A 22,562-nucleotide genomic window follows, 5' to 3' on the forward strand; every position below is an offset into this window, starting at 1 on the left:
TTCATTTAAGACTTTCTAATGTTTGGGGATTACTAATGAGAATTCGTGTCAATAAGTTATTTCTGTGGTTGTGGTTAGGAGTCCTTTCCTCAACTGTGGATCTTGTAGGGATGTCAATAACAGTTCATGTCTGTGGCGTTTGTGACATGTCTCTTACACGTACATTAGCACGTACAGGCCGGTGTGCTGTCCTGCCTGCCAGCAATGGCTGGAATCCCAAGTCCTGCTTGCTACCCAAATGAGTTAGAACTTGCCTTTAAGTTAGAGAGGCCTTCGCATTCAACAGCCATTTCAACATGGATTTTAAGAAAAAAGTTTTAGTCATTTCAGCAGATATGTGATGCATATTCAACTGTATTTTTTTTTTGCTAAAAGCTAGAGAGCAGTTTTTGTTTGTGGTTTTATTTTTCAGTTTGACACTACAGCTACAGCAGTTATTATGACTCGTTGGAGTACAAGGGAGAAGTATATACAGATGTTAAATGGTGCTGATATAATAGAGAGCAGGTAACAATTATTTTTAATAAGACTATATAGATGGTAGCAATGTTTCATGGTTTCTACAGAATGCATTTTTTCAGGTGGATTTTGGGGTGTTACATTGGTCTGTTTAGAAGAAATTTAAGAACGTTTTAAGGACAATCAAATCAAGCTGTTGATTCAGAAGTTAACAGCCTCTGTTTTGTCAGATAAAAGCATCTTTAGAACATATTAAACTTAACAAAAAAAAAAAATAGTTGTAGATTCCTGCTGGAAAACTGAAGAAACTGAAACAGTACATGTTGCAAAGACAAAAAACAAGAAATGAACCCAGGTCGTGTAGAGACATGGTATTTCGTTGATAGAGTCTGGAAAATACCAGACTACAGAATTCACTTGATATGAACAGGTTATCAAGAGAAATATATAGGAAAGTTAAGATGCTGCAGTGTAAACCAGGAAATTTTGCTCATGTAATTTTGTTAGGGTTTAATTTTTCAAATATCAACACTGTGCTGTTGCTTTGTTTTCTAAATAATTGTGAAACTTCACAGCTGAGAGAGTTTTTTTATTTTTGCTTACATTAAGCCATAATAAACAAAGTACATTGTTGATTATTTACATGGTCTTTACTCTTTTCTATTAATTTCACTGATTAAAGTGAACAGTTGATAATTAAAAAAAAAAAAAAAAAAAACCAGAAAATTGTTGTGGTTTGGGGGGAGTGGTTTGTTTTGTTTCCCAAAAAAAATAGTTTTAGCTCTTTTTGTACTACTAATTGGTAAATGTACTTACCTTTTCCTTTTTTTTTTTTTTCTTTGCTAGCTTACACAGGCATCTTGTTGAGCACTTAAATGCAGAAATAGTGCTACATACTGTCACAGATGTCACTGTAGCTTTGGAATGGATACGATCAACATTCTTGTACATCAGAGCCTTAAAAAATCCAACTCATTATGGTTTGTTGGGGTTTTTTTAATTGATCTAAATTATGATACTAGGATGTCTTAGATCCATATTATTTGTTTCTTTCTTTTTCTTAAGGACTTATTTCATAAGGGGTTGAAAACGAGATATGTATTATGGCCTGTAACATTTTTAGGAACAACAGTTTCAGTTGCTTTAATATAAGTAATAGGAGTTTCAGCATGGTATGACACTTTAAAACTATGAAGAAGGCATGTATAGCTTCATAATGGTCTATTTCTTTTGATCTTAATACACTGGATCATGTATTAATGCAGTATCAAGCCATAATGTACTTTTCAGCACTGAATATGTAATCTGCTGCTAAGAAAAAAAAATTGCCTAATATTTCAAAGGTTTTTTTAAACCAAAATTTCAATAATCTTAATGCTGGTGTCTTCAATTTGTCTTGTCTGGAACAGCCTCTTGGTCTCCAGCCCTGACCATATTGTTTTTTCCTGGCCACTTGCTCTACACCTGATTTGGAAGTCATTGGGCGCTTTCTAGAGAGAATTTTTATTTAAGGACTTATAGATGGGACTGGAACATAGCACATCTAGTACTTGAATGGGTGTTACAAACTAGGTGGCTTCCTGTATTCTAAAATAGGAAAACTTTACATGTGAAGTTGCTCACTGGCACTTCTGCAACTTTTAGGACTCTGATATTTTACATATCTGCAGCTTTTACTTTTGCACATCTGTTCTAATAGACACGTATTAAACTATGTAGGGCTTTTCACTTGTTTCCAGTATAATAAATATTTACAAATTTTTCACTTTGGGGCATTTGTCTGGCTCCCAAAAATCAGCAAACCAGTTTTGATAGGTAGTGATAGCGAGGAGGAAGTATATCATTGTATTAGGTTAAAAAGCCTTATGTCTTTTCATGAAGGTTTTTCACCTGGATTGGATAAAATTGGAATTGAAGCAAAACTGCAAGGTAATTAGCTTTTAAGCTCTTTTCAGTAAAATGTTATGTCTTAGAGCAGGTTCAGCCATGTTTATTATACATGTCCATTAATTTCAATAGATCCATTCACAGAACAAATGTAATTTACTGTGTTATGCTGTTGATTTTATTTAATTATTAATACTTTTGAAACACTTATCAGTACATTTTGACTGGTAGAAAAGCTTTTATTGTATAGAGGAAAAAAATTAAATGCCTTTACCTACCTCATCTCCACATATGTACTCAGAAATATGGAGCAGAGCACTTTAATTTTGATTGCTTGTCATTCTTCATATTTTTCTTTTGATTGATCTCATTTGCTTTCATTAATTTCAGTTACTGTATGTTCAAAAAAGCCCTTTTCAGAAATTGTCATCTTCCCTTCATCATAAATTTAGCCTTGAAAACAAAGGATGTAAAATGTAAAGATCTTCACCTTGTTCAGAAACAGTTTTAAGATTGCATAATTATAGCACGTTAGGCAGCAATAATAAAGAGCAGGTGAAGAGAGAGAACGCATTTTTTTATGATGGATATTTTTGCACTGGTCATTCAAAAATGCATAAATAATGCAAAAAAGGAATTTTGGAGAACTCCAGAGTGTGGTAGATCTTGTCCAGTGGTGGACTCAGTGAATTGGAAGATAGGAGCAAATTTTAAATTCCATATTTTTGTACAGGTAAGTCACAGTACTTACATTGTGTAGGTTTGCTATTCAGAAATCTGGACTGGTATGATCTAAGAAGTCCACTCTCTGACCATGACATTTTGCTTTGAAGGTGTATGTTCTAGTGTACTATTTGCTTGATAACCTGAAGTTTGGCCCTTGTGCATTGAATTACTCATTTTGCTTAGGTGTGTCAAGGGAAGACTGTCAGTCTTTCAAAGATTTCTGTGCATTAAACATTCCATACAAAATCAGCCATATCTTAGATGTATGGATTCAGTAGGTCATCTTAAGAATTATTTCATTATCTTAATTCCAAATTTAGTTTTAAAATTTTCATATGAATAGCAAATACATAATAGCAAAAGACTAAGGGAATGCAGTTGCATAATTAAGAAATTGCACTTGCTCTTCAAGTGAGCAGTTACAGGAGAATGAGGCACCCAACTTTACAGATACCAAAAAAGAAAAAATAAGCAGCACTGTGTTTTCCCTGTAATACTGTAAAAATTACTGTAAGACTACTTTTAAGAGGCTTTTTTTGCCAGTGCCATTAGAAAACATAAAGCTGACTGAGTATTTTCGGAATCAGTGCCTCTCACCTTTAAATATGGAAATAGCATACAAATTATTTATTGATTTAAATCTAAGTTTTCTAGTAGATTCAAAATAAATATATTAATAAAAGACTACTTGCTAAGATTGTAAATGGAATTCTGCAAATCTACAAATGCAGTTTTCTCTCTTCAGTGAAAGTCCTCATGTCCGTCATAATTCTGTATATTTGTGTACTAGACCACTTGGAACTTAAATATCTGGAGGGGGCCTAGTACATGAAAACATAGACTGATATATGCCCTGAAATTTGTAGAGCCAATACTTGGACTCCACTTACACATTTATTAAATTTTACACAATTGCGTAGAAAAATTTGTGAGTGTTGTTGGGCTTGGTGGAACTATGCTGAGGCTGTTTATTGTAGGAGGGTTTCAAGGACACATCTCCAGGAATATACTTAGTATATACATCCAAATATGAGAGACGCTGACTGTGACTTGCAGAGAGGAGAAAAAAAGGAGCTGTTTTCTACCTTTTCCTGTCTTTTAGATCAGGACACTTCTGTTTTTGGAATGTAGGTTGAAAGGAATGGAGGGAATGAAGCATGTTACTACCTAAATAAGCTTTTATGGGAGAAGGCATGGTTTGAAATCACCTCTACAGATAGTGCTAGGGTAGAAGGCTTCATTTACAAATGCTTTTTAGGTGTGGATTATATTTCCTTGAAGTGCTCTGATCTTAAAAACAACCTTTTCTTAAAGTTCTTACAGAAACCAGCTCCTTTTCCCTGCACGCATGAAATATTTTGTATAATGTAATGTAGTAATGTATACAGCTGTTGATATTTTCATACATTTCATGTGCAATGTGAATGATTTCTGGTTGATGGGAACTATCACTTTGGGTGCTTTCCCAACTTATTTTTATATTCTGAATGTTGTATTTATATAATATTTGTCTTTTAATTACCTTGGTTTTGAAAGAGAGAAAAACAAAACACTTTGGTAATTCTCATGCAGATATCCAACTAAATAGGTTTAGTGAATTGAATACAAATGCACCAGATACAGTGTGGAAAGTTCTGATGAAGTATTCATAAATACCTGTGGATGTTTGACATTTCAACCATTTAAGTGTTAACACCGTAGCAGAAATCTTTTGTATAAATACTGTGGTCTGTCATTCAGAATTGAATATGGCAGCCTACATTCTATGCATCTAGTTTCTTTTACTTTGCTGTTCTTCCTTTACTGAAAAAGACTTGGGTTGTGCTGTATCAAACATCTTTGAGTGAGCTTTCCCCAGGCAGAAGTTAGCCACCAGCGTTAGTAGAAGCAGGATCATATTCTGAAACCTTTAATTGAGTTCAGTGGAATTGCTTTGGTATACATTCATTGCAATTTGATGAGGATGTTTCTGGTTTGTACATAGGTTAAGTTTTTCTGCATGTACTAAAAATACATATATTTTCAAATTGTCGACAGAACTGTGTTTGAAGAACTTAAACGATTTATCATCTTTTGATTTGATCAGGATGGATGAAGCAAAAAATTTCAAACCAACAGGTAACACTGTTTTAAAATGAACTAATTTTCAGAAATGATGTTGAGATAGGAGTGAACTACAAAAGGTGACAACTATTTTTGTGACCCATTAATAGGAGTATACAAATGTAGTAGAGAGTAGAAAGCAAGAGATTGTTTGCCTAGAGTATATGAGCAAATTTCTTTAATAAATCATGGAAGTTCATTCTCTTAATGTTGATCCATGAATAGATCTCTTTTGTTGCTGGTAATTTTGTTGCAGAGTAGGAGAAAATTATAAAATGTTATCACAGGATAATTGGATGTGACACAGTGCAATGTAGGACAGGTTTTGTCGATACCTGCTCTTCTCTACAGTCCTCTGCTAGAGGTGGCTGGCTTCTCAGCAACCACAGTTCACAGTCTGGTATATTAGTGTAAATTCACCTCCGTTGGACAAAACTGCAAGCGTCATGTTTCTTTCTGCAGCTCTATGATGGGGTCAGTAATATCCATCAGACAGCTGGGTGGTAAATTTTTGTAGAAAATTAATTCAATTTTGTGACTTAAAAAAACCACACTGAAAAATACTTGGCATATTTATTTTTTAAAGTATATTCTTCTTTTACAGAGACTGGAAGATTAATGGCATGGTATTATATTGCATTTGATACAGTGAAACAATTTTTCACAATTAAGGGAACAGAGACTATAAACGAATTGGTAATTATGTTCAATTGATTTTAAACAGAATAAAATATAAGAAGTGGAAGGTTTTATTTCTTTTAAAGAGCTCAGGCTTTGCTTATATAAAGTATAAATTTTAGAGAATACATCTAAATAAATCCATATGGAGTATTTTTGAGGCTTTGTACTCAGATGTTTCGATTTCCAACTCTCTCCCATCGTTAACCTTACTAATGAAGATACAAAGTTGCTGAAGCTGTTCTTTTTATGTATCAAACATTGTTTTGTTTTGTGGTTTAGTAGTTATTATTATTGCAAAAAACAGCTGAATGCAGAGCAGATTTTACTTTTAAAGGAATGTTATTGTCTTTCCGTTTTAAGTCATTTTCCTCTGTCAGGTAACAGGTGGTTATTGCTTCTGTTAAGTCTCAAAAAACATTTTGTTTTCAAGGAAATACTATAGTAGAACAGATTGGCTATGAAAAATTGGAATGCCTGTTCTCTTATGGCTATCTTTGTTACCAAAGTATGAGGAAAGTAAAGTGAAATACATAACAGATATGTATTGCCTTGTATGTCATAAAGCATTAGCAGTGTGGTTGATTTTTGGATAATTTCAAGTGAAGTAGTGATGTAAAAACTGAAAGAAAAATCTTCTGCTTTTGTTATATAATAACCTTTTTAGGAAGATGAAAGTTGGTCAGTATTAGAAAGAACTGATTGACCGTCTTTTCATGGTCATAGTGTTGATACAATAAAATTTTTTTAGAACTGTTTTTTTAAAAAAAAAAAAGTTGGAAGAAGTGGTAGAAAAAATAGCAAAAACAATACAAGTTAAATTGTTACAGATTACAGTGATTTCCAACTGTGCAGAATTTCTGGATGTGAAGTTAAGAACAAATGAAAAGAAAATACTGAACACTTTGAATAAAGACAAGGACAAAATAACTATCAGGTATAAAGAATAAATACACTGGAAAAGGACAGTATCTTTTTGGCAATAAATAAAATGAATAGCAGAAAATATATATTTTTTCATGTATAGGTTTCCAATGGAGGGGAAGATAAAAACAAGAGAAATGAAAATAAACTGGTAAATATTACGTTGTATTGTTACTTCTTATTGAAAAGCTGTCATTTTGTCTGTTGAAGTCCCTGCTTAAATTTTTATCATTTTATAGAGGACCAGATCTTGCATTTCATTGTTTCTATTCTGAATTTTCTTTTGTTTTCCAGTAGAAACTTTTATGTTGTTATACTTTGCTTACAATATGGCTTTGTCATATATACCATAAAATATTTTTTTCCAGTCTTATTCAGGCTCAGCTAGGATGCATTCCTATTCAAGACTTTACTTTGACACAAGATACTGGCAGAATATTTAGAAATGGCTTAAGAGTTACTAGATGTATGGTAAAATTTAATCCTTTTTTGGTACATACAATAATAAGCTAGATTTTATTTGATTAATACAACTCAGTCTTATTTTTACAGGGTTGTCTGACTTTCTGGCATCATGTAAGAACAACTTTTCTGCTTTATTAAACTCTTTGATTCTAGCAAAGTGTTTCAGATGCAAACTTTGGGAAAATTCACTCCATGTGTCTAAACAATTGGAAAAAATTGGTAGGTACTAGTCAGAAATTATAAAGGTGTAATCTGATACAGAATCAAAACTCATAGTTAACCTGCTAATTTCTGGAGTGTCTGCTTACATAATTAAATGGGTCTCCTAATTACTCATTTGCCACAATCGAGTACCACAGTTGTCAGAGTAGTCTGTCATGATAAAAATATTCCATTTAGTAATTTTCTTCAGGCTTTCAAAATATTTCAGAGCTGTTCTTTTTTCTTAGTGTTGATCTCGCTATCTTGTGCATATTCCATGTGTGTGTGATTGCGTATCTCTGACTAGGCTATGCCTTCCTTTCCAGACAGCTCTCACTGTGGGTTCTGTTACTCATATGAATGAAAGCCCTTTAATTTGCATTGATGTGGATAGGAATCATGAAATAGAAATAAATTTACTGTGCATGAGGATCTCATACACAGTAAGATCACAAGTTTCTAATAATCTGCATCCTATCACTGTGTCCTGGTACTGGATGAACTGGCTGGAAGTACAGACTTGTCATAATTACTTGAAAAGGAGTTCAGAAATTTTGGAGTCCTCTGTATTACAAAAATGTAGTTACACTTGTTTGAGGTAATAGTATAGCTTTCTGCTTTGATGTCTGGTCTTACCATACCTTCACACTTTCATAATTCACAGTAGCATTCTCTTTATTTCTTCTTTAAAGATAAATCTACACTGTACAGAACAGTCTAGTATAGACGTCTGCAAATTAGAGAATAGCTAAGCCAGAAGATCCCTGTGGTGTAGTACATTACAGCCTTGCCAGCTCAGGTGCAGAAGCTGTATTGCTTCCTTCACGTGGAATCAGAGCAAGGGACAGGGCTTGTTAGCTTGTGCGCAGCACAGTACACTCTGGTAGGAATCAATTTCCAATACTTCTGGTTCTGTGCCAATGTGCACGCAGTCATCTGAGGAGTCTGCCTCCTGTTCAGCGTTTTTAGGGATTAGGATAAGTGGAATAAACATGGCATTTGCAGTGTAGACAAATCCTCTCCTGTATACTATATTCAATAGAATAAAGTCAGTTTTAGTTTTTTCATAATAGAAGTGCTATATATACACGTCTTGTCCTGTTTTCCTTTTTTTTTTTTAATTTTTTCCTATGCTGTCATTGCTCTTGCAGCATATGTTACAAAGAATTGCTAACTTTCAAAGTTCCATTTGTTCCGCTCACAAGCTTCTTTTGAATCATCTGCTGACAGTTCACTTTCTTTTCCCGAATCAAATATTGAATTGATGCCTGTATTATGAAGTCTGATTCTTGACCTCTGTCATGCTATGGCAGCTAAGCCTATTCTGTGTCTTTGTGAAGTGAATTGTTTGAGCTCACACAAATTTACTGATACTGTGTATCATATTCAGAAATCCCTAATTTTTAAACTCTTATCTCAATGTTATTTTTTGAATCTTAAAAACGCCTTAGTAATCAGTATTTCCTTTATAAGAGTGACTGTTCTTTAACTGACATTTGGCCTTACTGAGACTGAAGATTTAGTTGAATTCTTAGTGCGTTTCTACAACTATCTCAATTTCTTACTATTGTCCAGTAATGATGCTTCCTCTTGTTGCTGTATGAGATGCTTGATTTCTGTTTGCCTGTTCTGACAGACAGATAATGATCAGTTGCCATCCAGGATTTTATCACCTTTACTACTTGTTCAGTTTGATTTCCACCTCCATTTTTTTTGCTTGCTCAGAAATAAAGACAAAGAGAAAAAGTCTTTTTTATATCTTGTATTTTTTCACTGGTGGAAACCCGTCTGCCACTTTAGGAATTACAACAAAAGAACTAATCTTCAGCTTCACTTATAAAGAAACAAGGCAACCGTTCTGACTGAAGTAGCCACAGAAATAATAAGTAAGAGTCTTCAGGCTGTTCTCAGAGCTGCTGCAAAGGAGAGGGGAGGTGGTAGATGCTTTCCCCCAAGTCAGACCCAGAAGGTGTTCAAATATATGTAAAAGGAGGAAAGGTCTTCTGTTTCTCTAACTCATTAAATTCTTGAGTTGAAATGAGTCTTTGCTTATAATATTGCTATAACATCTTCCAAGAAGCAACCTAAGAGAGAGTGGTTGAGAGGTTTCACAATTAATTTTCAGATTTTTTTCTGATTCTATGGAATTACATCTGAAGAATTCACATACTCATTCTAAATATTTGGTACTATCTTTTACCTAAAATTATTGCAGTTATTGTAGTAGGCTGTAGCCCCAAGTAAGGAAAACGCCTTTTCATGTGCTGTGGTCACACTAAATCTCACTGGAAGTTTGAAAGAACGGGGAATCATGAAGAAGAATAAGATTGTATGTGGAATTCTCTGCCAGTGTGCTTTTCTGGCACATAAAGCCATAGGAAAATGTTTTCCTAAATATGCAAAGATTGTGGTGCAAAATATTTATTATAATTTTATTTGAATGAATTTCATTTCATTACTAGCTCGCTGAAAAACATTGAGGTCCTTATGACTTTAATATAGGTAAATAATTCCTTGGATAGGGAAGAAAATTCTGAGGCAAAGAATGCTGTGTGACATGCTTTTTCAGAACACATTTCGTGACTCTTGTAGAAAGTGATTTAAAATCTGTTTTACTCTTAAAAATGTAACTAAAAATTGTCAGTATTGAAATACTGAATATTTTAATGTTTGATTTGTATTGCATTTTTTTTTCTCTTTACTAATGGATAAGTGAAATTAAATAATACTAAAATATTTATCAACTGGAAAGAAATCTAGTGATTGCTGGGCAAAAAGCTGGGACAAACATACTACGAAATGATTTCTGCTTTTGTTTTACCTGCTATACTGCAGTTTTTGAGAATAATTTGAGATTAGTGATTGTCATTTAACAGCATAAAATTTAAATTTTTCACAGGTGTATCACTGTCAAATGCTATGGTAAATGCTGGGCTGACGTCATTTAAAAAAATAGAGGACACAAATGCAAGGGAACTTGAATTGGTAATGTATTATTTTGTATGCAGGTAAATATGATATGGGAAATATTGAGTATTAATACTGTTAACAGCAAAAGTTGTATGGTTAATATGTATCTGCTATGTGATTGTCAGCAACATTGAGTGTTTTAAGTCGTTTATTCATTTGTACTATTTAATTTTTTTAAAAAAGTGGCTACTGCCGTTTTTCCCTTAAAATGTGTATGATGTTTCGTTCCAGCAAATTTCATGTGGATGATTTAACTGATTGGGCTGATTTTGGAAAGCAGTTGCTTAAATACGTAGAATTTCATCATTAACGTGGCTTGAAACAAAGGACAATGTGCATTTCCCTTTTAGAAGTGTTAGAAAAAAATATAAAAGGGAATGTCTATTTACAGTTTCTCTTAATGTATGTTAATGATGAGAATCCTGATTTTCCATTACAGCTAGTTTTAGTTAAAGGTAGTTATAGAATAAAATTCTAGGACAAGTTCTTTGGCTCTTGGCTTCTTTTCTTGAGGAAACTGTTTTTCCAGTATTCTGGAAGATAGAACGGATTTCTAAAGGAAATCTTACTGGGTTTTTTCTGGTTTGGCTTCAGGAATTTAATTTCTCTCTTCTGTCTCCTTTCACAGTTTTCCTGTTATTTCATTTGTTTTGACTAAATCTTGGGCAGCATAAAAGAATTATCTCATATAAAACCTGAGCAGTCAGGTTTTGAGGTCATCGGCTAATTCATTGGCTGTTACCTGGACTGAAGTGGTAGCAACATGAAAAAGTATTGGAATTTTCTTTTGGTTATGTTGCTGTTCTGGGCATCGCTGACAGCAGAGAACCAGGAGTAATAAGGGCTTTTGTTGATAGCGTAATTACTGTGGTGACTTTGATTCCTTGAGTTTACGTTTCTGTTGGCATCTCTGATCAACTGAATATATCAGCAGTTAAATTGAATCTTTGCAGATTTTAAACAGGCATCCTCCTTTTGGAAACCAGATAAAAGAATCTGTTTTGCATCTTCCAAAGTATGAACTTGATATTGAACAGGTAAATGCTTTTCTATTCATTTTAGGGTTTTATGCTGACATTATTAAATGAAAGAGCAAATACTGACTTAAAGAAATCTTGATCTTTCGCTGATAGATTACACAATATTGTGGCCTCCTTCCACCTTAGCATGTATAATCAAACTCTTAAACATCAAAGGAGAGCCTTGTAATAGACATTCCCTATAATACATTGCTGCAACACCCTCATTAATAGCATTTTATGTTACAGATGCAAACCGGTGTATTCCACTTTCTAGTCTGAGAGGTCTCTTCTATATTGAATATAAACAAACGCTAAAGACAGAAAAACATCCATATAAAACTTAGGGAAGAAGCATTAATTCATGTTTGTTTTCTATGTCAGACTTAGGAATGTAGAGAAACAGTAAATTATTACATTAACCTAGCTCGTGCCCTTTCAAAGGAAGGGTGCAATTCTACGTGCAGTCAAGAGCTTTGAGGTTCTGATACGCATTTGGTCTTTAAACAGGTCACATAGCCACTCTACCTTTCTGAAATGCAAAATTTGGAAAAAAAAAAAAAAAAGCTGTAAAGTGTGTTGTGAAGTTGGTACAAGTGAAGATACCTTTGAAGTTAAAAAAATCAATAAATGTGTGAAATGGTATTGTTACAACAATCAGCTATATTTTAGTTTTTCATTTGACATAATACCAGATGAGTATCTCTGAAATTATTCTCAGAAGAAAGATTTAACAATCATAAATATCTTATAGAGGGATGTTGGGATGGCAAAATATACGTAGTTTTCTTGTTGTATCTTTCTCTTTGCATTGAACAGAGGAAGATTTTTCAGAGACTTAATGTAGACTGTCTTTTATTCTCGATACTTAATTATTAGGATATTCAGATATAAGCAAGATAGTGCTGTATAATAGTGTCTCAGAACAACAAATAAAAATTGTACCACAAATTTAAATTGCTTGAATTGAACTTTCGTGCTTGTATCAACAGTTAAAAAAATCTAGAAGGACATATATTTTACTTTGTGGATTTTAACATTATGTCGTCTTCTATATCATTTTTTCCTAGCTTCCAAAATACAGTGATACATTGGCTGAAATCTTAATAACCATCAAATTAACAAACTATGAGCAGCTACAGACAAAGAGAACAGCGACAGACTTTCACTATGTTACATTGGTCATAGGAGATGCTGACAACCAAGTGATATTTAATCAGAAAATTATGTATGTATGATCAGGTTTTTCTGCCTCGCATCTTTTAAGGGTGTTGGCTTTTACTCCTTTCTGTGACTTGCAGTTTTTGCAATACTTTCTACTGATGCCAAATGATACAAAATTATTCTTTATCCTACAGCGTTTTCTAGTCACTGTTGTCATTTTAAATGATGCACAAGATTCAAAAACCCCCAAAACATGCCAGTGTGCTTGTCACTACAGAGTGTATGTGTAAATATCTGTGCAACGCTGATGTCATGTTATGGAAGTCATAATTTCCACGTAAAACAAGTAAAATACCTATTAAAAAGATACATTCTCAAGTTGCTACTTACTCTTATTAGCTATATTTCTTTAATTCTATCATATCGTCTAAATTGTTTTTCACTCAGAGATGTAATTAAATTCTCCAGTTGACAGGATATGCTTGGAGCAAATGAGAAAAGAGACACAAAATATTTTCCAACTGTGTGACCTTTATGTGAGTTCTGGCCAAAGTCTGGCGCTTTAGCAGCACTGAAACAGATCTGCAGGATCCTGGCTTTCTTATGGCTATAAATCATATATTATTCAAAGGCTATTCTTAGGCCACTTACCAAGAAAAATCCAAGAACTAAAACTAAATAAACACTCTTTCACTTTGTTACAGGTGCTACGGTATACAGTCTTGTTTTCATTGTACATGTGTAACAAAACTTTACTGATACATTGCAGGGATTCTGCGCTGCTGAAAACTGGAAATTGGATGAAGAAACTTGAAGTGAAGAGAGCTCTTAAATCAGAAGACATTAGTATAAATTTAATTAGTTCTGATTATGGTAGGTTGATTGGTATGCTTTTAATATAAAAAAAAAACCTGCATAAAAATTTTGCATAAATTTTTAAAATACTTTATACCAAGCCAAAAATATAATAAAATGAACTGATCTGGATACAAAATTCTATTACGTATTTTTTACTGGGTGAGTCTTAATGACATATCTGTTTGTCTCATTTACTAGAACATTAATGACCTGGGAAACATCAAAACTGTTACTAGGAGATAGTATTTTGCTCTGTTGATACAGATTAGGATTGTCTTTTGCCCTTTGCCTTCAAGTTGAATTAACTTTCAGTATGGATAACGTACCAGCTTGATAGGTTATTTATCCTGGGAAGAGCTGACTTTGTGAATGGTAGGTTTTGCATTATGAGAAAAAAAGTATTAGATAGAGATTCATTTCCACTTCAGTAGCAAGAAATTCCTACAGTGGAAAATCTTGGGCCTTGACATGTGTAGATTTAAACATTGGTCCCCTCAGTGTCAATTTCCATAGAATTGGAATTATAGCAGCAGATGAGGAGAGACAATGATGACCTTGAAACATAGAACTTTGAAATACAATTTAAAAATAGACTGGTTGTATTAAATTCTGACATCGTGCCCCATCTATAAAGATTGCTGTGTGCTAGATTAACTGAAGTATATTTGGTGCTTCCATGATAAACGCTGAATATCAACACTATTCTAATAATCAAGCCTGGAATAATCTGTATTCCTATGGCTAAACCTGTGGCTTAGGGGGGGTTTCTAACTAAACAGAGATGAAGAAAAAATTGAGGTTTTATTACTGCTTGGCTATCTACACATTGTACTGAGTTTGGTAAAACTCAACACCACAGTTAATTTCTCTGAAATGGGCAACAGTGAAGTTAGACTAAAAGCAGGTTTTCCTAGTCTCTATTTGTTTTAAAGTCTGCTTCTGTTTCAGACTTGAAGGAAATCTCTCATTTTTTTAAAAGCTTGTCTGGTTTTCCAGCAATATTTGCCTAATGAAAGACAAAAATAGTCTTTTTACAAATGATGTCTCATAGTCGTGTATGAATCTTAGTTTAATTAGAAACAGAACCATTATTAGCATTCAACTTCAAAAGTACTATCAACGTACTCATTTTACTCCTTTGCCAGTACAGAACTGTTGACACGACTGTAACAGGCTATAGTACAATTTTAAAGTTAAAATTTTATTGGTAGTGCAAAGCCATAGATAAATGTAGTTTTAAAACAATACAGAAAAATTCTGTTAAAGGGACTAATGTTGTTTCTTATCTAGTAACCATGTCTTTAATACTGAAAATGTTTGGGTTTTTTAATCTCAGTCATAAACAATCCATTCATATAATTGTATGCTTTCAATGGTATGTTGTCTTAACAAATTTTCATGATCTTTTAATAGCGCTTATACTTTCTTAAACTCTTTACAAAACTGAAGGTAATCAGTAGTTTAAAAACAGTTTGAAGCAATTTTAAATATTTCTGTCTCTTTTTTTCAAAGTTGGTCTTGATATACAGCAGACGTATGCTGCCTTTTACTTAGCACGGAAAACAGTGGGAAGTAAAGTGGTTACAAATCAAAAACTGAAAGCTGAGTCTTCAGTGGATACGTATCATGGCTGCCCACAAAGTCTGCCAGCAGCAAAAGTAGACGCAGGTAAACAGTCAGATCACAACATCTGGCTAATGCCAAAGTCAGCAGAAAATTGAATTTTGCTTTCAGTAGAGACCTAAATCTTTATTTATCCATACTGTTTCTTTCTAATAATAAAAATACAACACTGCTGCTACCACTTATCAAGTACTACAGTGCAGTTCTTTGATGAATTTGAAAGTAAGAAAAATCATGGATGTTTGGTATCGAATATTACTGCTTGAATTTGAGAATGTGGTAGTGCCTCTGTTTTTCAGTAGCATTGATTAATTTCTTTCCAATTACACTGTTTGAGCAGCCCAAAGCTTTGTTGAGGGCAACAAAATTCTAGTGACCCATGTTACTTCTAGCCCATCTTTTATTGCATGAAGTACTATCTAAAAAATACATATGAAATAAAAAATGAGCATTTCTGTATTATATTTATCTAGCAGGCAAATCTAAACAAGAGATTACCTACAAGAAATATGGAAACAGAGAATGCAGCCATCGCTGTAAAAATAAAGATATGTGTGGACATGACTGCTGTGAGTTTCATTAAATCTACTTTTTTGTTACTTTTAGACAGATATAATTTAGAATAGCTTCATTTATAGCAATAGCTAAGTTAACAGAAGCAATGTGAGTCAGGCCTGAGTTGTTGCTACAATGCAGTCATAAAAGCAATAATAAAAAGCTTTTTTGATGGCACTACAACGATTAATAATATTCTTCAGAACATCTAGCATATGATTTATATATAAATATTGGTATGTTAAATCTTTTAATTAGTGTGTTAAATTTTTTAGGATTTTTTTAATAACATATACTAAGCATAGTGGCAAAGCTTTCCATTGATCTGGAAAGAATTAAGATTTATCCTTTCTAAACTTATCTGAAGGTTATTTTAATTCCTTTTCTCAGGTAAAACTGGAGTCCCTCCAAAGTCTGAGATGAATGGAGATTCAAAGTTTTCTTTGTACCTAGCTGATTTAAGGAGCAGGAACTCAATTTTGTCTGTACCCCCAGTAAAACGGTTAAAGGTTCAGTTGAATGCAGTCAGCCATTGAACAGATGTATTTTAATCTGTAATGTATTTGTATATATTGTTTACAGAGAGAATTTTAGAACTAAATACGAACATTCAAGTTTGTCTTTTCTGTGTGGAATGCAAAAAGCAAAGAAATACAAAGGTACCAAAGGTCCAGGAATCTTTGAGAGATTCTGCTGCTCTTGGGAACATTTACAATGAGCCACTTCTGTGCATGTACTCTTTGTTTTTACTTTTATGGCATTTGATAGATTGTGGTGGGTGAGGTACAGAGGCATCGTTGGAAGGTACTGTGCTGTGAGCTGGTTTCAGCAAAAAGTGATCTGTGTGAAAACAAATAGTGGTGTTTATCAGAGTAATGCTACTAAACGATCTTTTTGCATTGACAGGTAGATCCACTTGTTTATAAGACAACCTAACCACATTAGTTTTTAATATCGGAAAGATTTCATGACTTACAGTTTATTCCTTTGAATGTAGTACTAAACTGGTTCTTTCTGAAGCAAAAATGGCATTTGAGATATTGAATATTTTGTGTTTTATTTCCTCCTCATGGTTTTGTTTGTTTGCAATAGAGAATGATTTAGCCTATAGCTAATAGAGATGAGAGTTGGCGATAACCAGTCTGACTTTGCCAGGGTACTTGGATAACTCCGCTAGAAGCATGTAGTTCAAACCTTTTTAACTGAATACGTTAGATTAGCAGACATCAGAAAGATTTTGCATATGACCTTTAAAAATTATTCTAATGATACAGTATTAATGATGTCATTAAGATTGTTAAAAAACAATGAGTTTCAATATGTTTATATCTTATCAGTTACAATAATCTGCTTTCTTTAGATGCAGATGTTAAATCAAGCTCAAAATGTGGATCTCAAACAATTTGTTTTTACACCTAAATCTTTGTTGCCAGCATTGCCAAGGTACTGATTAATAGAAGTAAAAGAAAAAAAAAATCTGGCTTATTTTAGATAGTACGTTAAGTTGTAAAAACTGAAAACTGTTTTCTGAATAAAGTGATTTTGTAACTTTCTGCAACCGTTTTACTGGCATGTCATGGCAGGGTTTTTTGTTTGTTTTTTGGGGTTTTTTTTAATAGGTCTAGCAATAAACAGTTGTCTTCATCACCTCCAGTGGACCAGGAAGATAATGTCAACAGCTTAGGAGTATCTCAGAAACAACTGCAATCCTGGAGTTGTGGAAAGAGTCGTGAGTTATTGCTATTGTTTGAAATTACGATTTTCACTGTTTTGATTTGAATATACTTGTAAACTTCAGCAACTTGCTGAAATCACTCCAGCAACCAGTATAGCAGTATAGAACACTGTATAAGGCCCTTAATTGTCTGTCTTGCTGGTGTCAGTAAGAATTTCTAGTGTAGATCTAAGCATCATCTAAGTGTACCTTTCCATAAAACAGTAATGACTAAATCCAAATACATGAGGGTCCAAATCTGTAAATACTTCCTGAAAGGTATGACTGTAATGTATTTCCATTGAAGCCACTTGCAATACAAGAGGTATTTTACCCCTGTATATACATTTTCTTGTTTTCCCTTTCTGCTGGAAGATGTTAGTGAAATATAAACTTTTGTTGGGTAGTTGAAAAAATGTGACCATTCCATAACTGAGTTCATAACTAGTAAAAATCTCTAGCTGGAAAAAAATTTCCTTTTTTTGTTTCTCTTCCACTGAAAGGCCACAAATGTTTTTACATTTGGTGTTAAATGCCCAGTCTTTATTGTCAGTATATAACGAAGATGTTCTCCTCACTGCATGCCTTTTGTCATTGTATTTAGTGACAGTGGATTGATGTGAATCAGATCTTGATTAATTTCGCTAATAAATAGCAGCTGCAATGTTTAGATCATACTCAGACAAATAAGAAGCACTGTGCTGAAATGAATTGAAAGTTTTTTAGTTCATATTGCCTTAAGTGTTGGCAGCTATAGTGCATAATTTCATTTTTACTTAATATTTTGATGATGGGATTGTAATCCTATTCCATTAATGCTTCGTATTTTCCTGACATACTAATTTACCTGCTATAGTTGTTATCTAGTCTTAAAATGGAAGAGTGTTGCATAGCCATATCATCAGTTGCTGGGGGGTGGCAGTGAGTGTATTATATGATGGTGTTAAAAGAATAAAGTAATGGAAAGACAGATAGATATTCCAGTATAGCTATAGTCTATGCTCAAGAACATCTTGAAGCGAATCATACAGGATCAAGGGGATGTAGTAGCTGTTGCTGACTAAAAACCATCTCTGCTGAACAGTAGCAGAAAAAGTAACCTTGGCCATATTGATTGGGCTGGCTCTATTTAAAAAAATGCACCAGAAATAGTTGTAATGCTTTAAGGCATCAGTTCATATGATTTTTATAGGGTTAACTGCATCTGTAATATGGTATCTTTCCATTCTGTACCAAAAAAAATGTAGGTAACTAAGAATATACTGTGAAATTTTAGTAACCTAAACCTATAACTTATTTAAAGTCTGCGTGTCTGTGCAATAGATTGAATAACTGGTTGTAAAACATAGAACAGGTTTTGTTGCACTTGTCCATTACAAATGTATTACAGCTTTTGGAAACATTCAGTGTTTGTGAGTGAGAAGAGTCAAAATACAATGGCATTAAAAAAATTTGTTTAGGAATCTTTAATTCATAACTTGAGTGATACAGGCCTTGTTTTTCAGATGCTTTGGATGTGAACTTTGAACTGAGAGATGATATTTGGGATGATATTGATGATGAGAAATTAGTACTTGCTAGCAACTTTGCCAGTAGAGAATTAGGTAAGGTTATTTCAACAAAATTCTTTGTTTCCTACGTACGAATTATTTTACAGGCTATTGTTTGAGACTAATTTATTATAGGATATAATGAATAGCACTACCTGAAATTTTTTTGTTGATTGACTTTACTGCCAGGTTTATTACTCCACCTTGAATGTCACCTATATTGAGACAAATCTAATATGGAAGGGAGAGTTGAGAAAGTTGTAATTAAAGTTTTTTTGGATGGCCTGCAACTGTATATTTGTTAATTTGTCTTACTGCTTATCTCTGCTTATCTTTACAGTAGCCCAAAACCCACAGAAGAAATATTTCAAGTGTTAAGAGATTTGATTCATTTTCAAACTATCACTTATCATATTATGTAAAGTACTTACAAGGGGTTTTGGCTGGTTTGTGACTCAGTTTTTAAAACTTCCATTCTTTTCATTCTGGAACATGGAAATATCTGCCTTCAAATTCCAGATGAGTGTGAGCCACTTTGCCAGTATACAAGAAGCAAAGCCACAAATGACGTTTCAAAAGAGTAAGCATTATGTAATGTATTACAATTTTATTCAGTTAAAAATATGGTCTGTATTTTAAATGTATAGAAGGTTATTCTCTAATAAAAGTGAGTGAAATTTCAACTTCTAAAAAAGGTATGAATTGTTGAATGAGTTGAAATTCTTTTGTGTGTGTGTGGACAGAAGTAAATAGAAAATCCTGAACTGAAAAGTAAATAATTTTGCACTTCTTTAAAAATACTTGAATTATTCACCTTGATATTTTCAGTTCATGCCCATTACAGGATGAGACCGATATTCAGTTCTCAGTTGTTTCTATGGTTAATAGCACATCAAAAGTGAATTTACCTGTACAGAGTGGGAATATAAATATGGTGAGTAATATATTTCAATAATAGAATTTCCTGTAATTATGAGTATTTCATATGTAAATATATTTACCATATCTGACTTATGAATCAGTTTGAACATACTGAATTTCTGAACCTGTCTGTATTGTCCAAACATGCATGCATCTTGTGTTCACTGTGATATTCATGATACAAAGAACTAGGACTTGAATTTACTTTATATAGCATGACTTCAAAACTATTTACTCAATTTGATTGTGATTCTGCAAGTCATCAGAGTAGATAATTATCATGTGCTTGGTCCTTGTCAAATACCATAATATCAATATAAATATCTGTACTACATACTGCAGCAGTCTGGCAGTTTCTCTTTTGGTTAGATATTTTGGCCATGTACACTTTTTAACATTTACATTGCAGTTCAGTTTCCAAGAAAAAAAGCATTCGAGTCCTTCACAAGAGCTGAAAAACATAGAGTGTTCTTCGATCTCAAAAATAACCTCAGACTCTTCTAAATTCACTAGGAAAGAGGATTTTTTTATTTTCACAAAAGAACAGGAAAAAGAAGTGGATCCCAGGTAATAAAAAGTTGTGCATGTTTTTCTGTTGCTTCAGTGTTCCAGTGCTTAGTTCTTCATGGAACGCAGACCTTAGGTGATGTGTTAATTTATAGCATTCATTTTAAGAAGGTGAATTTTCACAATAATAGTAGTAATTAGCTTTTCTTAGAAAGGAAAAGACTTGAAAATTATTTTGCTTATCTTGTATCTCTTGACTATAGTTTGTATAGTTCATAGGTTTTAATGTACTATACCTAATTTAATTTTTTGGTTTGCTTAATCTTCATTAGATACCTTCTTGATGATGAAATCAATGATGTCAAGCCCTTTCTTGGAATATTTGATGGCATTTTGTAAAACATAAAAAAAAAAAAGCATTGTAAGTGCTGGGAGAAAAAATTTACAGTCGTTTTTATCGAGTGAAGCCTTCAAATCCAGTTAAGAGAATTTTATTTCTGTTATATAGTTATTTACCAATAGCTGGATTGATGCATAGAGTAGATAATAACAAAATTGACGGCTAATTGATGGAATTCTAGGTATATCATCTTATTTTGAAACGTGCTTAAATATTTGTTTGTTGACCTTGCTGTTTTTCTGGATTACAAAGAAAAATATTGGAATGTGTTAAAGGAGAATGGTTCTGAAACTGAGGGTGCTTTTATGGACAAAGTAAAAATCACATAAGGGAAAGTACGCTGTTTATTACATGCCCTGCTCACAGGTACTCTTTAAATGAATTACAGACTCTTACTTCAGAAATTTCTTAATGCTTTTTGGTTTTGTCTTTCAGTTTCTCTAGTGCTGAATTTTTCATAGCACTGATTCTGTAAAATAATTAGATTTACAAGTAAAAGTAATAGAATGGTAAGTTATTCTAGACTCTACTCCTTTTGACAGTGCTATCAACTCATTAATAAAAAAGTGCAGCTTCCTTCAAGCAAATGTGTCTCAACAAACCAGTTGTAAATTGTCTATAAACAATATTCTAAAGTTGTGTTTGGCTGTTCACTTTGACAGCCGAGGTCATAAAATGGACATTAATGTGTCCCAGCACAGGTTTAGGCAACCAAGCATTGCATTTGGATGTCTTCTTGTAGCTCTAGTGTTTGAACAGTAGACCTTGAAAGTTCAATAGTTGTGAAAATACATGATACTGCCTAAAATCCAAGAGAACGTTAAATTTCACTGTTAATTATTCAAAATCTGTGGAATTAAAATGTTAAAATCACACATTAGCTTACCTTAGCGGTCTGTTCTTGCAATGTTGTTTGTGGCATAACCATATACAGCCATATACGTGTTTTGCTGCACTACCTGGTTTTATTTTTCTCAGCTAGTAACGTTTTACTAGACCCCAGTGGTTCCTTACAATTTTGACTTCCTGGTATAACTTTCTCCATATGAAAGAATGGCCGAGCACAAGCAGCCTCAACACTCACCACTCTGTTTCTGACTGTGCAAATTCCAGCAGGACCAAGCTTATAACTCACTTTGCTGTACCTCAAATATTTCATTCCATCTGGAAGTTAGTAGTATGTACGATCTCTTTTTGTCTGTCTCTCTCTTTTTTTTTTTTTTTTTTTTTTTTTTAAAATTTAATTTCAAAACTGAGGTAACTCAGAATTACAATGCTACTTCTATGTTTGGCCCAACAGTCCTAGTCCTGTACATTCTAGTCACCTCCCAGTTCCTTGTCAGGGTGAGATTTAAGAATGCAGAGTGCCAAATGTCATTTTAGGTGCCCCAGAGAATCTTCCCTTGGTTCTATCTACCATGCCAGAAGAGCAGGAGTCTCCCACATGGAGATGTTCCTGGTCCTCTAGGGCATCTAAGATGGTACTTGATGCCAATGTTTGTTTAAGCATCTGACTCTCTCCCTGCTGCTTGAAATACACGTTATTTTTTTTCCAATTTATAGTTCATATTTACAGAGGATTCTTTAATTGCCTTTGTATCCTGCTTTTCCCTGGGATTTTAGCTTTCAACAACTAATTGAGCTGTTCCTCAGTTTCTTCAAATTTGACAGAAACTTTTAAATGGCAACACAAAGCTGAGCTTCAAACATGGAAAAATAGAGGAAGGAAACAATTAATATAATATTGTGATTATATCATTTATATAATCTTGTGATTATACAACTTGCAACTTTCCAAAACCTCACTCATGTGCTGGTTGCTCGGGCCTCGCCTGCAA

The 22,562-nt window shown here is 33.4% G+C and overlaps 1 protein-coding gene across 1 annotated transcript in view; it reads left to right on the forward strand.

The window, feature by feature from the left end:
• HFM1 (helicase for meiosis 1) overlaps nucleotides 1-21,078 on the forward strand; it is a 40,937-nt gene extending 19,859 nt beyond the window's left edge. Inside the window, exons 17-39 of the mRNA XM_054212647.1 lie at nucleotides 413-507; nucleotides 1,306-1,439; nucleotides 2,341-2,388; nucleotides 5,110-5,190; nucleotides 5,780-5,871; nucleotides 6,684-6,790; nucleotides 6,881-6,928; nucleotides 7,146-7,243; nucleotides 7,330-7,461; nucleotides 10,343-10,428; nucleotides 11,367-11,450; nucleotides 12,503-12,660; nucleotides 13,366-13,469; nucleotides 14,967-15,122; nucleotides 15,551-15,646; nucleotides 16,023-16,141; nucleotides 16,993-17,075; nucleotides 17,252-17,361; nucleotides 18,852-18,950; nucleotides 19,416-19,476; nucleotides 19,725-19,830; nucleotides 20,227-20,384; nucleotides 20,657-21,078. Of these exons, the coding sequence (XP_054068622.1) occupies nucleotides 413-507; nucleotides 1,306-1,439; nucleotides 2,341-2,388; nucleotides 5,110-5,190; nucleotides 5,780-5,871; nucleotides 6,684-6,790; nucleotides 6,881-6,928; nucleotides 7,146-7,243; nucleotides 7,330-7,461; nucleotides 10,343-10,428; nucleotides 11,367-11,450; nucleotides 12,503-12,660; nucleotides 13,366-13,469; nucleotides 14,967-15,122; nucleotides 15,551-15,646; nucleotides 16,023-16,141; nucleotides 16,993-17,075; nucleotides 17,252-17,361; nucleotides 18,852-18,950; nucleotides 19,416-19,476; nucleotides 19,725-19,830; nucleotides 20,227-20,384; nucleotides 20,657-20,723 (2,322 nt within the window). The 3' untranslated portion in view covers nucleotides 20,724-21,078. The remainder of the gene's footprint in view (nucleotides 1-412; nucleotides 508-1,305; nucleotides 1,440-2,340; nucleotides 2,389-5,109; nucleotides 5,191-5,779; nucleotides 5,872-6,683; nucleotides 6,791-6,880; nucleotides 6,929-7,145; nucleotides 7,244-7,329; nucleotides 7,462-10,342; nucleotides 10,429-11,366; nucleotides 11,451-12,502; nucleotides 12,661-13,365; nucleotides 13,470-14,966; nucleotides 15,123-15,550; nucleotides 15,647-16,022; nucleotides 16,142-16,992; nucleotides 17,076-17,251; nucleotides 17,362-18,851; nucleotides 18,951-19,415; nucleotides 19,477-19,724; nucleotides 19,831-20,226; nucleotides 20,385-20,656) is intronic.
• The last annotated feature ends 1,484 nt before the right edge of the window (nucleotides 21,079-22,562 follow it).

Source organism: Rissa tridactyla, chromosome 8, assembly GCF_028500815.1.
Source record: "Rissa tridactyla isolate bRisTri1 chromosome 8, bRisTri1.patW.cur.20221130, whole genome shotgun sequence".
In the NCBI taxonomy this organism is placed as follows: domain Eukaryota; kingdom Metazoa; phylum Chordata; class Aves; order Charadriiformes; family Laridae; genus Rissa; species Rissa tridactyla.